At 32.1% G+C, this 17,696-nt stretch overlaps 1 protein-coding gene across 40 annotated transcripts in view; it reads left to right on the top strand.

The window, feature by feature from the left end:
* Positions 1-17,696, top strand: part of LOC114333727 (alaserpin) — a 305,048-nt gene that overhangs the window by 49,390 nt on the left and 237,962 nt on the right. Inside the window, exon 4 of one of the 40 annotated variants that reach the window (XM_028283674.2) lies at positions 16,787-17,016. The exons of 38 other annotated variants lie outside the window; for them this stretch is intronic. In XM_028283674.2, the coding sequence (XP_028139475.1) occupies positions 16,787-16,926 (140 nt within the window). In that variant the 3' untranslated portion in view covers positions 16,927-17,016. Of the gene's footprint in view, positions 1-13,532; positions 13,763-16,786; positions 17,017-17,696 lie in introns of those variants that run through there. One more of the 40 variants, XM_028283675.2, reaches the window with a different exon arrangement.

Genomic DNA, 17,696 nt, shown 5'->3' with positions numbered 1-17,696 from the left:
GGCTATCCCAGTTTGCTGCTGAGCTTTTTCACACCTATCAGCTGCTTTACTCTGACATACTTTTCAGTTGTCGCCACACTCTGCTTTTTTAGACACATTTTGCTTCGCTTGCACTATTGCATGTTACTGAGTTCTTTCCAGTTCTTTAAACACTTTACATTTACATGCTTTCTCCTAGAAGTTACTAACTTACATAATGACAGAATCATGTACCTATCAAATCGAAAACAACCATAATCAAGGATTACCGTAAAAATATCAAATCAAGAACTCCTTGGTTTATATTTGGAAATAATTTATATCATGATTATACGATATACTTTATGATTTTTTAGTTTTTTATTATATGCTAATATTCTCTTTTTCGACGTGTCCCGAAATTCACATTGTAGTACTTAGGTATTACTAACTGTTTTACTGTTTTAAAATATGATTAACAAATCCAAGAGACACACAAAATTTTTGTGTCTGGTGTTATGAATTCCTGTAAATACTATATATAGGGTGTCCCAAAAGTAGCGGAACGGTCGAATATTTCGCGAACTAAACATCGGATCGAAAAACTGAAAAATACGTGTTCAATCATTTTCAAAAATCTATCCAAAGACACTAAACACCAATCCCCACTACACCCCCTGGAGGTGGGGTGGGGGGTAACTTTAAAATCTCAAATGGAAACTCCCAATTTTTCTTGCAAATTTGGATTCGTTACGTAAAAGTAGGTAACTTTTATTCAAGACATTTCTTCGAACTGTGGATAGATGGCGCTATAATTGGAAAAAACGATTTATCCTGATATGTAAATTATAGAAACGGTCTAATATCTCACGAAATGCACTTTCAAATAAGAATCCAAAAAACAGATTTTTAATCTTAAATCAAAAACCTATCGACTAACATCAAATTGCATATTAAATAGCAACCCCCACTTTTAATTGCAGATTCAGATTCGTCATAAAAAATTAAGCAACATTTATTCGAAACATTTTTTAAAATTTCTGATAGATGGCGCTAATAAATCGTATTTTTCCAATTGAAGCGCCATCTATTAACAATTTTAAAAAATGTTTCGAATAAATGTTGCTTAATTTTTCATGACGGATCTGAATCTGTAATAAAAGGAGGGGGTTGCTATTTAATATTCTAAAGTTACAACCCCCCCCCTTTTCTCCACGGAGGGTCACGTTTGGCGTTATTCGAAAGGTTTTCGAAAAAGATTAAAAACCTGTGTTTTAGTTTCTTATTTGGAAGTGTATTTCGTGAGATATTAGACCGTTTCTATAATTTACCAATGGTATCAGGATAAATCGTTTTTCCCAATTATATCGCCATCTATCCACAGTTCGAAAAAATATCTTGAATAAAAGTTGCTTACTTTTACGTAACGAATTAAAATCTGCAAGAAAAACTGGGGGTTTCCATTTGAGATTTTAAAGTTAACTCCCACCCCACCTCCAGGGGGTGAAATGGTGGTTGGTGTTTGTTGTCATTGGATAGATTTTTGAAAATGATTGAACACGTATTTTTCATTTTTTCGATCCGATGTTTAGTTCGTGAAATATTCGACCGTTCCACTAGTTTTGGGACACCTTGTATATTAATGACACCACTACAAATTATTTTTAAGCCTTTCTTTATCGATTAATATTTTTTACGTAGCGTACTTAAAGTTTGAATATACATTTCTGGATCATTTTATGTATTGGATAAGCTGCGGGCTTTTTATTGACATCTCGATGTAATATTTTATTCATTCTGCTTAATCTACATTCAGTTTTATAATTGCTATCTATAACCACCGCAGGCTTGTTTAATATCTCATATAAATATAGTACTCTGGATCTGTTTTATCTACATGAACTTCTATTAAACTCCATTTGTGAGGATGTCTTTTCAAAAATCAATTAGATGAGGATCTTCCTCTTTGTAATATACTCCTTTCACGTTCAAATGTATCGTAAATTTACCAGAGCCATCTCGTTTTAATAGTTGGACATTAATTAATTTCTAAGCATAAAATTTTTTGGTTTGTTTCTTGAGACTTTTAAAGAATATATTAGAGGTAAAACTTTTAATCCATCCGCGAGTTAATCATCATAATCATTAACTGCACTAATTGTTCTTCATGAGTTGACTGATTCACATCAGTAATAGTGAATATTTTTGTACCATTATTATTTTGAAATTGGTTTAAAATTGTGTCCGTTGAAAGGTAAGTACATATTTAAACAAAAAAATTACAAATTAATATTATTTATTGAATTAAAATTTATATACCTGTAGACTTTTAACATACAGCACCCGAATTAGAAATATATATTTTTTACTTATTTGTTAAGCTTTACAAAATTTGATCAAAACAATTTGCTCGATTTTGCGTCAGAAAATTTAATGTTTTAATAATTTTTCAAGGTACCATCAAAAATGACAATCCAAATAATTTATGACTTCCGATAATCTCTAATGTTTTTATATTACAAAAATAACTATTTATATAATTATAAAAAAATAGACACTTTTGTTTCGTTCGATTCAGAGGTGTTCATGTAGCACCACTGAGGATGATGTCTGAACAGACCGAAACGTACGTATGGGGATGATAGATCATCTCTGAACCAAATTGATACGTAGGCTGTCTTTCATATTATAAAACGATGCATACATACAGTTGAGTCCCTGAATCTTTACCCGTGCGTCATCATTTAAAGCATACGAAATAAGTCGATGATAAGTCGGAAATTGAAATTTACTAAACGCAACAGAAAGTCACTTACTGTCACTTGTCACAACTTGCTGTTGCCTTTAGTAAATCTCAATTTCCGACTTATCATCGACTTATTTCGTATGCTTTAAATGATGACGCACGGGTAAAGATTCAGAGACTCAACTGTACTTATAATCCAAAGATTTAAAACATTTGGTGATGAACATTTTTCAGCAAACAATAATTACCTACGCTAACAGTCCACAGTACATTGTCCTTTTTGGAAGATGATTACAAAAGTCTTAAAAATGGTCTTAACTGCTTCGATTGAGCGAGTCTACCACTTTCTGAAAATTTTTAGAGTGCATGTTAGACGCGTTTCCGCGTCTCGCATCATTAACATATTTACATTGTCGCGAAACGCGGCTGTAAATTTGTCGGACAAGAGATCGACAATCTTTATTAATTAAATAATATAAGTTTTTAAAATTTAAAATTCATAGTTTTATAATAACAAAATCGTAGAGTCCGACACCCGCAAGATGGCACTATAGCGCGGTAGTTTTGTTATTATAAAACTCTTAATTTTAAAAATGAATAAACATTTTCAATTTTTTGTTTGATTTTCATTTAATCTGATTGGAGTACGAAGGCAACCATTCTCGTTGGAACTTTACCGAACTGAGCAGATGGGACGTGAATTGTAAATTGTAGAATTCCCTCATCTTCCTTAGTCTCAGCATCCGTATGGCTTGCATATTGTAGAAGCCTCGGAGGTGTAACCAGAGAAGGTTCCCGTTGTTTTTATTCTGGTGGAGTGTAGAATAGCATTATGTTGTTTTTATATGCCATGAGAGTGAAAACTTTTCTTAATTTTAAATTTGAAGTACCTACTTATATATAATTAATAAAGATTGTCGATATCTTGTCCGTCACATTTAGAGCCGCCTCTGCTTAGTCCGACAACGTAAAAATGTTAATGACTCGCGAAGCGGAAATGCGTCCAACCTGCACTCTAAATTTTTTCAGAAAGTGGTAGAATCGCTCAAACGAAGCAGCTAAGACTATTTTTAAGTGCTTGTAATCATCTTCCAAAAAGAACAATGTACTGTGGAGTATCATACCTATCCCTAATGATGTAAGTAGAATATATTTTTGACGTAGCCTTTTAGTACTTTTGCTTCTTCTATACATTTTAAGCGGTATCTAAATGTATGTGTGTGTGTGTGTCCAATTGTCCATCGGCCTGCATACTACGCAGCTATCGGCCTATTCGAATAAATTTTTCGATTAACTTGATTTTTTTTTCATAATACCCCATTGATATTAGTTTTGATTATTCAGAATAAGCCTTTGCTTTCAATATTTTTCTTCGTATTGAAAAATATTGAGTGCCTTGACTTTGTATACCTTTCTACTTCAAATAAGCAGATAGTAAACAAATTAAATTAACAAGTGAAGCATAAAAGACTAAATTATGAAAATATATTACTAGTTTTTTGCGATGCAAGTTAACAATTCAAAATAGTATCTTTAACTAAAACAAATAACAAGTTGAAGAGTCTCAGATGCAGAATCCACAATTTTAATAAAATTAAATTCGTAAATAGTCATTTAAACCTGAGACTTTTCGCGTTGAAAGTTCTTACTGGTACATCCTTTTTCTGCGACTTTTTCAATTAAGAAGACGGCAGACGACGAATATAGAAAACGAAAGGGAAACGATCACATTGCGCCTTCATTCGTCTAGGAAAAAGACAGCAGAGGAACTTTCAGTACTCAAACCGAGTAAAGGAAATAAAATAATAAATGATGGTTTTGCTTGTTTTCGATTCAGAGGGTTGCACACCCGCTAGACAGGCTGTTTCTACCATTTCAGGCGTCATCAGTAGCTTTTGTAAACGTGCACATTTATTATTTTAAAACAAATAAGTTGTAAAACCGAACTCTAGTACGGAAGTCAAAACATCAAATAGTTAGATTTATACTAATTATAGTTAATATATTTTTTTCTACAACCGTGTTAAAATTGCAATTTTTAGCACTCCATACGAGCGTTAAAAATGCTACTTTACGGCACTAGTGCTTTAATAGTTATTTTCCTAACAAGTGCAGAAAGTCATTGTTTTCCGCACGCGACTGCAGTTTGCCGAACGACGCGAAGCGGAAGTTCGGCAAGCAGTCGAGTGCGGAAAAGAGACTTTCTGCAAGAGTTAGGAACAATTTTTTTTAAGAGTCTTTAAAAAATTACCAAATCTAAATCAATTAATTTAATTAATATGAAAATACATACACGAATTAATTCTTTGACAAGGTTGTCAAAACCAAACTTTCAATATAATTAGTTAGCATGACGACGATCTTGGTTTCCATGACGATGACTCAAAACGACTGTTATTGTCTACCAATTTGACTTTCGAATATTATGTCAAAATAATTTTATTTTATCGAATTGTCGCGTTAATTTCATTAGAACAGGAACACAATAAGATATATTTGAAATAAATTAGTAAATAATATCTAAATATTAGTTTATTGCATGTATTATAATTACTTTAATGCCATATTAACATATCTAAATTAACACGCGTGCGGAAAAGTAACAAACGCGTGCGGAAAAGTAACACGCGTGCGGAAAAGTGAAACTTTCTAAACTAAAATGCGTGCGCGAAAGTATACATTTTTGCACGCTCGTAGAAAAAATATTTTTAAGGCACTGCAGTTCGTATTGACCGTATAGACAATTTTGATGTAATGTCAAAAAAATATAAAAATGGAATGTCAGTCAAGTTCAAGTAAAAGTTTTTGTAGATATTGTCCTGTAATTACGTTTGTAGAAAAAACATGGTATGATATGCGTGTTAAAAAGTACATTTTTAAGGCACTCATGTGAATTGCAGAACTCGCTATCGCTCAATCTGCAAACTTTCACATGCGTGCCTTAAACGTGTAATGTTAACACTTATATAATAAATAACTATTAAAGTTTTCTATTTTTAAATTTTCTATTCATATTCATTTCTTCCAAAATGTAGTGGCCTTGAAATTCCAGTAAACACATTTTTGCATTTATTTGCACTAAAAGAATACGTTATTAGATTGTTGCCCTAAGTATACTTGAAAGAAGAAAGAAGATGTCAGAGAGAAGAAGTATTTATTTCAGTATTAGACACACTACGCTTTTTGACAGTGTCACACACTTTTAAAATGGAAATTCAAGATGAAAATGGACAATATTGACACACGATATGAATCAATCAGACTGGAAAAATGTCCAACACCACCATTAAGCGTAGAGTAAGATATGGATGTGCCCTATTGGCCATTCTACTTGATAACTGTTTAAATTGCATCTTATAACGAACACTAGAATGTGCAAAATAAGGTTCCAAAATAAACCGTAAGCCCCATCCAATATAAGACACGCTGATGATACAATGGAGTTAGAAGATAGCCCAGAAGAAAAACCAATATCATGATCATGATCATAGACCGAAACCCCCACTTTTTGACATAGACAAACGTACTTACGACAATCCTACTAACTACGATAAACCTATAGAACAAGGCGACAGTAGTGAAATACACTTGGGCTACTATTAGGAAACCTACAGTATCAGAAACCAAGTCAGTTTTGTCAAATTCTATCTTGTACTTCCTCTATCTTGGAGTAAAGACTTGGACCTTTAAAATCGGTACAAGCAGACTATCTTAGACGGTAAAGATCATATCAGTTTCTTATATTTTTATTCAGCAAAAATAATCTATGATTTTTTTTATAGTTTTCAGCATCTAATTTGTTTAGTTATTTGTGAGAATTAATAGGTCTGGATCCCGCGTATAAAAAAAAGTTGATTAATAGCAAGCTGAAAATTTGTTAATAGCATAAGGGTGTCTAGTCGGACAAACTTTTATATATGGGAACACTGGAACAGGGGAAGTTTTAATTGTGGAACAGGTTAAAAATTTGGAACGGTCATACCACGAAAACGTCACATGTATTTTGTCCGACAGAACTTCCAATTGATTTGTTACCCTTTCATTAAAATCTAATGCAAAAATCAGACTGCTATTTATCACCAAATGGACATTTTAATGAGTGGAACACGTAGAACATGTCAAATGACAGGAATTATGACAGGTGATAAATAGCAGTCTGATTTTTGCATGAAAGCTTAATGAAAGGATAACAAATCAATTGAAAGTTCTGTCGGACAAAATACATGTGACGTTTTCGTGGTCTGACCGTTCCTTCCAAATTTTTAACCTGTTCCACAATTAAAACTTCCCCTGTTTCAGTGTTCCTATATATCAAAGTTTGTCCGACTAGACATCCTTAAGCTAATAACAAATTTTCATTGGTTGCTATTAATCAACTTTTTTTCATACGCGGGATCCAGACCTATAAATAGTTAAAGTTTTATTTTCTACCGAAGATAATATTATTATTTAAGTTATATTTAAGTGGTCAATATAATTAATACAATGAGCATACTACTTGTCCAGTAATATGATCACATAACTTGATAACGTACTTTAATAAAACCTGTAATAAAAATCTTTTAAAAATCGTGTAGTAACCTATCTATTCGCGTTTATGTATATTATTTGTTTCTATGGTGTCTTGAAGTAAAAGTCCAAAATGTCCTAGAGTTCTCATAACTAGTTCATATTCCTCCCATTAACTAACCCTATCTCTCTCCTGTCGTTTCCCCATTACTAAGGATCGTGATTTCTTCCAATATTCCTAACAATGTTTCTCCATTGGTCTCTATCTTCAGCTGCTCTAAGAGCTTCGCAGAATGAGTTTCCAGCTGAATGCTTTATTTGGTCAGACCATCTAGTTGGTGGTCGTCCTCTTGTTCTTCTCCCCGGAACGTTTCCAGAAAAAATAATTAATCTCTCCAAACTGTCGTCACCTCTGCGAACCACGTGACCAAAGAATTGCAGAATTCGTTGCAGACATATTGTGGACAGCATTTTTTTTAAGATTGAGTTGGTTTAGAATGGAAACGTTTGTCCTATGAGCTGTCCAAGGTATGCGCAGCATTCTTCTCCAGCACCACATCTCAAAGGCATCAATTTTTTGGCGCTTGCACGCGCGAATATTCCAAGTCTCTGCTCCGTATAGAAATATTGAGAACACAAGGGCATTCACCAGTCTCAGTTTGATATTTTGAGAGATAGATCTGTCTTTCCAAACTTTAGGTAGGCGACTCATCGCATTTTTTGCCATACCAATACGCAGCGCTGTTTTCGTAACAATATAGGTTCCGGTACACATGTTCCGGGGGATCTGGGGAGTGCTCATAAGGGGAGTACGCCCTGGCGAAAACTTTTTAAATTTAGCCTCAGTAAGGGCGTTTTAAAGTTATTTGGGAGCAAGGAAAAAATTCAGGGGTTTGTCTATAATCTTTTTGTTTTTTTTTATTTTTTGTCCCAAGAGGTGCCGGTACGGCGTACCGTCGCATACCGTCACAAAAACAGCACTGCCAATACGTCTCGGAAATTCTGCTTCACAGTTACCATCGTTACCCTATATTAAGAATAAAATAAATTCTTCTTTAAATCCTGTCTCTTTATGTGATAATTATTGAAGAAAGAGGCCTAGTTCCAAGGCTCATCTCCCTAGAGAAATAGTTGTTATTCCTAGCAAGTGCAGAAAGTCATACTTTTTAGCACGCGACTGCAGTTTGCCGAACGACACGAAGCGGGAGTTCGACAAGCAGTTGAGTGCGGAAAAGCGACTTTCTGCAAGAGTTAGGAACAATATTTTTTCTATAAGTCTTTAAAAAATGACCAAATCCTAATCAATTAATTTAATTAATATCAAAATACATACACAAATTAATTCTTTGACAAGGTTGTCAAAACCAAACTTTCAATATAATTAGTTAGCATGACGACGATCTTAGTTTTCATGACGATGATTCAAAACGACTGTTATTGTCTACCGTCAAAATAGTTTTTATTTCATCGAATTGTCGCGTAATTTCATTAAAACAGGAACACAATAAGATATATTTGAAATAAAATAGTAAATAATATCTAAATATTAGTTTATTGCATGTATTATAATTATTTTAAGGCCATATTAAAATATCTAAACGCGTGCGGAAAAGTAAAACGCGTGCGGAAAGTAAAACGCGTACGAAAATTTAAAACGCGCGCGGAAAAGTAAAACTTTCTAAACTAAAACGCGTGCGCCAAAGTAGACATTTTTGCACGCTCGTAGAAAAATAGTTTTACAATTACAATTTTACAATTCTATACAGAGAGAGTCTGTAATTTGGAATAAATTCAATATCTCAAATATTACTCGTTTTTTTGAAAAATGCTCAGACCCGTCGATTAGTATTTCAAATTGTCCTTTTTGACATACAATAATAATGTATACAATGTGTCCCAATTTAGAGATATGACGTAATCGTTGATGTTCTTAAATGGCAACACTGTCATTTTGATAGCTATTTTGATAGGGTGTGTAAAGTTATACATAACTGCAAAATATCAAATTTTTATTCTCTGGGTACCTTTTACAAGATAATAAACAATAACAAAGTTTTGTCAGTAATTTGGAATAAATTCAATAATTCAAATACTAATTGTTTTTTTGAAAAATGCTCAGACCCGTCGATTAGTATTTCAAATTGTCATTTTTGACATACAAGAATAATGTAAACAGGATGTCCCAATTTAGATATATGACGTCATCGTTGATTTTCTTAAATAGCAATACTGTCATTTTGATAGCTATTTTGATAGGGTGTGTTAAGGTTTACATATCTGCAAAATTTCAAATTTTTATTGCCTACCATTTACAAGATAATAAAAACTAACAAAGTTATGAAAAACAAGTAATCAAATAATAATATTGAATTTAATTATTTCAATTAAACAAATGCTCATAATGTTGCCTCAATTACTGTAAAATAGTCAATGGGCAACATTATGAACATTTGCTTGATTGAAATAATTAAATTCAATTATTATTTGATTACTTGTTTTTCATAACTTTGTTATTTTTTATTATCTTGTAAATGGTAGGGAATAAAAATTTGAAATTTTGCAGTTATGTATAACTTTACACACCCTATTAAAATAGTTATCAAAATGACAGTGTTGCCATTTAAGAAAATCAACGATGACGTCATATCTCTAAATTGGGACACACTGTATACATTCTTTATATATGTCAAAAATGACAATTTGAAATACTGATCGATGGGTCTGAGCATTTTTCAAGAAAACAATTAGTATTTGAATTATTGAATTTATTCCAAATTACAGACATAACTTTGTTATTTTTTATTATCTTGTAAATGGTAGAGAATAAAAATTTGATATTTTTGCAGTTATGTATAACTTTACACACCCTATCAAAATAGCTATCAAAATGACCGTGTTACCATTTATTTAAGAAAAGTAAAGATGACGTCACATCTCTAAATTGGGACACCCTGTATACATTATTGTTGTATGTCAAAAAGGACAATTTGAATTATTAATCGATGGGTCCGAGCATTTAAAAAAAAAACGATTAGTATTTAAGATATTGAATTTATTCCAAATTACAGACTCTCTCTGTATACATGATACTATATGTATATAATATGTTATATATAATTTTATTTTATATTTAGTAAAAATTGCTGCATTATGGTTCTCCACTATATCCTATTTTTTGCCTTCATTTTCCAGTCTGTAATTTCCATCGATCCTATATCACCCTGAAACTTTTCTTGCCATCTGTTTCTTGGTCTACCTCGTCTCCTTGTTCCAGCTGATCTTTTTAGCAATACCTTCTCTGGAATTCTTGCCATATCCATTCTCCCGACATAACCTGCCCACCTGATTCTATGTGACTGTGTCTTTGTGTATATTGTTATACTTGGTTCCTTGTAAAGCATAGTTAATTCTTGATTGGTTCTTCTTTGCTAACCGTCTTCCGAATTTTTGCGACCCTTGGGTTACCTGTCGCTATCCTGTACTTTTGTTAATTTTGATCGTGTCCTTTTTCGTCTATTATGGACCCTAGATATGTAAAGTGCTTTACTCGTTTAAATTTATACTCTTTTACTTCATTTAAAATGAACTCTCAATGCAGTCCATTCAACATTATACTCTTTTCTATCTAACGCTGTTGACTTTAGCATATCTTCAGGTTCTCTTTCTGTATATCCTAGCACCTTGTATTTAGTGGTTCCTTCATTTATTTCTAGGCCGAATTTTTTTGCCGCTCTCACTAATCTTCTCATGATTTTCTTTAATTCGTTGTTCGTTTTTGCTAGAGCGTGAAGTCGTCGGAGTAGGCCATGCAATGATGCTCGTTAAGACGAATTTAGACTTATTCACTTTACATGTACACTGCGGATGATAGATGAATAGTGAAAGTGTAGATTAAAAAGGTCAGCAATTTACATTTTCACTGACGGAATTGATTTCACAGTCTTTTCAAAATGGCGAATAGTCCTGGCGTAGAGTTAATAAGTAAAGCATTACTAGAAGAATGTTGAAAATTAGAAAAAAATCAGGGAGTTTGCCTCTTTCAACCACAATAAACGAGGAGTATAAACATCAGCGGTTTCTGCTCAACTATAGAATAGAATAGAAATCTGCTTTATTGTCATGAAAAATTTAACAATTTTATAGACAAAGCTTACAAGAATCATAAATAAAAACAATAACAAATACAATTTACTAAAATTATACAAATCGTCAATATAAATAAAACATAATAAAGTGAAAAAAAATCAGTAACAATCTATTGCAAAATTAAAAAAAAAATGCAAATTGCGTAATCTACCTTAGTAAGAAATTTAATAAGTAATTTAATAAGTTATGCTGCTGCATATGACTGCTGCAAGATTCTACTTATACATAAGGATACTGTAATTTCTTAGTTATTGGTTAAGAAACTCTGCTATTGAATAATATGGTCTTTCAGATAAATAGGCTTCTGTCATTTTACGGAACTTGGGGAAAGATGTTGTAGAGAATTTTGCAGAATATAATATAGATTTCTTTACTAACTCACTGGACGGGATCGGTAAATAGATGTCAAAAGTAGAATTTCTGGTGGAATAGTCATGTCTAGGTCTTGCTGGAAAGACATGTAGATGTTTACGAATTAAGCAAACAGTTTCTAAAATATATAAAGAAGCTAATGTTAGAATTCTGTGATCTTTGAAGTAGCTTCTGCAATGTGTTGTTCTTCTGAGGCCAAATATATATCTTATTGCTCTTTTTTGTAATTTAAAAATAACATCGGATTAGGCAGCTGTACCAGAACCCCAAAAAGGCAGACCATATCGAAGATGGGACTCGAACAATGAAAAGTATGGTATTTTGGAAGAGGCTAAATCCATTTCCTTCGAGACAGATCTTATTGCAAAGCAAGCTGAGGATAGATTCTTGCTTAACACATTGATATGAAGGGACCATTTAAGGTTGCTCTCTAAAAAAATACGAAGAAACTACAGAATCAACGGTACTGATCTGGCTATTATGAAGAGGTAAAGGTTGAAGAGTTCCTTTATTGGGTAATGCTACTGTTTTATCTACGTTAAAAGAGAGTAAATTAGAATCTGACCAGGATTTTATTGTGAGTAGATCAGAAGTTATAGTAGCATGAAGAGTTGCGGTATTTGAGTTGCTCCAAGTGATACTGGTATCGTCAGCAAAAAGAAAAACTTTTCCATCGATTATTTTTAAACTAGTGATGTCATTAATAAAGATAAGGAAAAGTAGAGGACCCAATACTGAACCTTGTGGTACCCCACATACAACATTTTTGAGACTGTATCATTTGCTCTAACCAGTTGTTTCCTATTATCCAAGTATGATTGAAACCAGTTCGAAGAAATACCTCGAATTCCATAGAAATCTAGTTTCTTTATCAAAATGTCATGATGAACACAATCAAAAGCTTTGGCATAATCACAAAAAACAGTGGCAGTGTGGAGATTATTGTTTAATGCTTGATAAACCTCATGTAGTACAGAAAACATGGCATCGGTGGTACATTTATTATTTAAAAAGCCGAACTGATTTTGTGATAAAATCTTGTTATCAACGAGAAAGGACTCACTCTTTTCTGACTTCCTAATTTTTGCTAACTCAACAATAATAGCGAGTGTGGATAGTTTTTATTTTTGATATTATGTCGCCTATATTTAATCCAGATAAACGTAGCTGTTTTAGAAGGGACCGGTTTGCATTTTCACAAAAAATATTTATTTTATGGTAGTCCTCAGATTTATTATTCCACAAGCACTCATGATTACGATATATTTCTAGAAATATATGCATAATATGTTCATCTTTCCACTGAAAAGTCATTTTACGTAGGTATCAAAATATATTTATGACAAAAATACCGAAAAAAAAAACAATGTTACACTTTATTTACACTAGTGGTTGGTTCATTGTGGAAGAATCATCCAATAATTTCATCAAAAGTAGGAACACCTTCTACTTTGTTCATTGTTTACTTTGAATGTGCATCTTGGATGAAATGTAGATGAAGAGTATGTTTATACCTTTCATTGCAGATGAATCATCCACAGTGTACATCTAAAGTGAATAGTCTAAATTCGCCTTTACGGTACATCGTTCCTTGTGTTTCGATCCTGCTGTTCCTTACAATTATTTCCAAAAACCAGATTAAATATGTTGATAGAGATAGAAATCTTATATAATATATCAAAAATAAAATAAATTACCTCAGCTGATTTCATAACATTAAATCGTGAAATATGTTGGAGTACAGCAAGATCGTCAAATATTTTCTTTCAGTTTATGTGGCTATAATCGATTTGATTTTTAGCGGGTGTCATAAATCGAATACTACTTCTAAAAACTCCTCAGAAGATTGTCTACACCTTTAATGCAGACCATCCATTCATGTTTTATATGAAGGAAAAAAGCTTAGATCTCGTTCTATTTTCTGGAAGGTTCAACATGTAAATCAAATGTAAAATATGAGCTGTATGGAAAATATATTGTATTTTAATAATAACTTTACCAAATTTGATTAAATATCTCATCTTTATATAATATTTTATTTATGTACCTTTCCGTAAATTTAATGATATAGCAATAATTATCTTCCCTGTTTTAGCTGTTAATAGTATTGCAGAACAATAACGGCAATGTCAATTTTAATGAATTGTTTTTCGTGTGCGATTTAATATTAATTTACTATTCTAATTGGGAAATAAGCCCCAATTTAACTTAAAAAGAATTTTATTGACGTTTCGGCTTCCACTTCGGACGTCATTATCAAAATAAAATATATCACAACTAGTAGTTTTTTCATACATTGTAAATCCCCATTTTAAAGGCCACACTTATTCCAGACTAATCCACTTAACTATTCTTGAATGCATCTATTATGCATTTAATTAAGAAGTACAAAAATAACTCGACGGTAACCCAAGGTCGTCGTTATGATAATAAGTTTTTCTTGTAAATCAGTTAATATTTTCTCAGTGTGCACTAGGGTGGGCCGAAATTTTTTTTTCTGTAAAATAACAACACCTGAGGTCAAAAAAGTTGCGTTGTACTAAAACACAAATTTAAAGCCCAAAATGAGTAGCTAAAAATATTTTTCTTCACTGCCACAAAGGTTCTATATTATTTTAATATAAAACGTCATTGTGGCAGTGGAAAAAATAAAAAAAATTAACTTTTTCAAACACAGATCTTCATATTTTTTTATTATCTAATTTTTGAAATATCAGGATTATTTATTTTGTACCCCAAAAAAAGTTTAAATAAAATCTGTATTGTCGTGGCTGGTTCATGTATACCTTATATACTAACGTATACTTTATTTGGCTATGTCGCCACTAAATAATAAATAGACAAAAATTAATTAAGAAACCTACTTCAAAAAATGTGATGATATACTCAAATAAAATATACGATAGTGTAAAAAAGTTAACATTACCAATCGTTATTTCACTTCTAAAATAACGTAAGCTTGGACGTCAACGCTTCTGTACTGAACGGTACTGTCATAAATACAGGCGTAAAGAAGCTATTATATTGTTACCTACTGGAGAATAAAATCGAAAGGTCCCTGCAGTGGCTTATCTGCCAACAAGTTGCCTTTAATACATATATTTGAACAACTGGATAGCAGTACCAGTGGACCACGTGCATTTTCAGGCCTCTTGGAGAACGACTGTATGTTTGCGAAACTCTATCTTAGCTTTATTTTCAAAAGTAGAATCATCAGCTGACGATTTTCGCAGTGACGATCTTATAGACCAGTAAGGATCTGTTTTTAGGTGGATGTGAGAGGTGGCATTCGGATTTTTGCGGATAAAGTGAGGTGATAACTTCGTTAATAATATGTAATTGATTTATGCTCCTTCTCAAATATGCCCGGAACATTATTAAAAAAAATAAAATATTTAAAAATTTCAAAAAATTTCGTTTTTTTTTTCTATTTTTTTGCTTATAACTTTAAAACTATTCATTTTAGAACAAAGTCCTATAGGAATAAAACAAAGATAATTAAACTTTCTATCAGATGCGATTGGTTAAAAATGTCTTAATTTAACACCCTTGCCGCAAAGTAGCAATAAATATAAAATAAGGGGGCAAAACAAGCCTGTCTTTATTCAGTGATATTCCATCACTTAGGTTACATTTGGAACCTTCCTAATTCGCTTAGAAAACTTTTGTAATGTGCTAAAACCGTACACCAAATTTCATTAAAATTGACTTACTACTAGATTTTGCATAATAATTTTGCAATCTAAACTTTTTTAAAAAATTAAAATTTTTTAAAATCTTGCACAACAAAAACTAGAACATACAAAGATTTGTCAATTGTACTCCACCTATCTAATGCACTTTACATAATTAAAATAGGATTATTTAAGCAGCCTCAGCAATGTTTTAAAGTTATAAACAATTTTTTGGCTTATAAACAAATTAGTGCTGTGGCCAGGGGGGGGGGGGGTGCTACGGGCTCCTTTATTTAGATGGACTTGCCCAAGTTTTTTTATGTATTTTGACCCGTAGTACACGAATTTTTTGGGTAACAGTTGATCCGGATGTCGATAAGTTTGTTATAAACAAAGAACTTGAGGAATTACATAAAATCGATTTTTCGCAAAATAAATTTTTTTTTGTATTTCTTTCGTGGGCCTCAACGGCCCACCCTAGTGTGCACATCTCCTTAGGTGACCTTTGGTATCAATGAATGTATCATTACTTCGATAAAACTACATTTTTATAATTCGTTAATTAACTATCTATACACAAAAATATTGATTAATACTTATTGATTAACAAACTGATAGATTTTATAATATTTGTCTTCCGTATTTTCCCCCCGGAAATAGCTCTCAGTACCTTCCGTTTCCACCTTTTTCTCATTTCTTCTTCTGTTTTATTTAGCACCAATGTCTGTCTCACATCCGTAGGTGACTGTTGTTCTTAATACGGTTTTGTATATTCTGGTTTTCGTCTGGTTTTCTTCTGGATACGTAGTTTGACTTTAGTATTTTATTAAATTGCCAACTTTCGGTTACCTGTAGCTATGCTGTGGTTTAGTTTATTTTGGTCGTGTCCTTTTTCGTCTATTGTGGCACCTAGATATATAAAGTGCTTTACTCGTTTAAGTTTATACTCTTTTTATCGAACGCTGTTAACTTTAGCATATCTTCAGGTTCTCCTTCTGTATATCCTAGCATCTTGTATTTAGTGGTTCCTTCATTTATTTCTAGGCCGAATTTTTTTGACTCTCTCACTAATCTTCTCATGATTTTCTTTAATTTGTTGTTCGTTTTTGCTAGCAGTGTAAAATCGTCAGAGTAGGCCATGCATTGATGCTCGTTATGGTATATCGTACCTTGCGTTTCTATTCTGCTGTTCCTTACAATTATTTCCAAAGACCAGATTAAATAAATTGATAGAGATAGAAATCTGATATAATATATCAAAAATAAAATAAATTACCTCAGCTGATTTCATAACATTAAATCATGAAGTATGTTGGAGTACAGCACAAGATCGTCAAATATTTTCCTTCAGTTTATGTGGTATAACCGTTTTGATTTTTAGTGGGTGCCATAGATCGAATGCTACTTCTAAAAATTCCTCAGAAGATTGCCTACACCTTTAATGCAGACCATCCATTCATGTTCTATATGAAGGAAAAAAGCTTAGATCTCGTTCTATTTTCTGGAAGGTTCAACATGTAAATCCAATGTAAAGTATGATCTGCATGGAAAATCAAATTTTTTCTAATGTTAATAATAACTTTACCAAATTGATTAAATATTTCACTTTAATATAGGTAATATTTTATTTATGTACCTTTCCGTAAGTTTATTGATATAGCAATAATTATCTTCCTTGTTTTAGCTGTTATCTAATAGTACTGAAAAACAATAACAGCAGTGTCAAATGTGGTGAATTGTTTTTCGTGTGCTATTTAATATTAATTTACTATTCTAATTGGGAAATAGGCCACAATTTAACTTGAAAAATAATTTTATTGACGTTTCGACTTCCACTTCGGACGTCGTTATCAAAATAAAAAATATCACAACTAGTAGTTTTTTATAGGTTGTAAATCCCAAATCATGATTCACAAAGTTTATATATTGTAAATCATGATTAGGGAGTTCTCCTCGTAATATTCAACGTGTCTTGGTTTGTTGATTTCTAGTGCATCTTTATTGCAATTTTAGTATAGTTTTTGATTTGAATCGACACTCTTAGGTGAATAACCCTGTATATTTATAGATGTTTTTCAATACGCAATCTTCCATTTTAAAGGCCACACTTATTATTCCAAACAAGGTATTCCAAACTAATCCACTTTACTATTTTTGAATGTATGTATTATGTGTTTAATTAAGAAGTACGAAAATAACTCAGACGGTAAACCCAAGGTCGTCGTTATGATAATCAGTTGTTCTTGTAAATCAATAAAATATTTTCTCAGTGTGCACATCTCCTTAGGTAA

The sequence above is a fragment of the Diabrotica virgifera genome, chromosome 2, assembly GCF_917563875.1.
Source record: "Diabrotica virgifera virgifera chromosome 2, PGI_DIABVI_V3a".
NCBI classification, from domain to species: domain Eukaryota; kingdom Metazoa; phylum Arthropoda; class Insecta; order Coleoptera; family Chrysomelidae; genus Diabrotica; species Diabrotica virgifera.
This window is presented reverse-complemented; position numbering and strand designations above follow the sequence as displayed.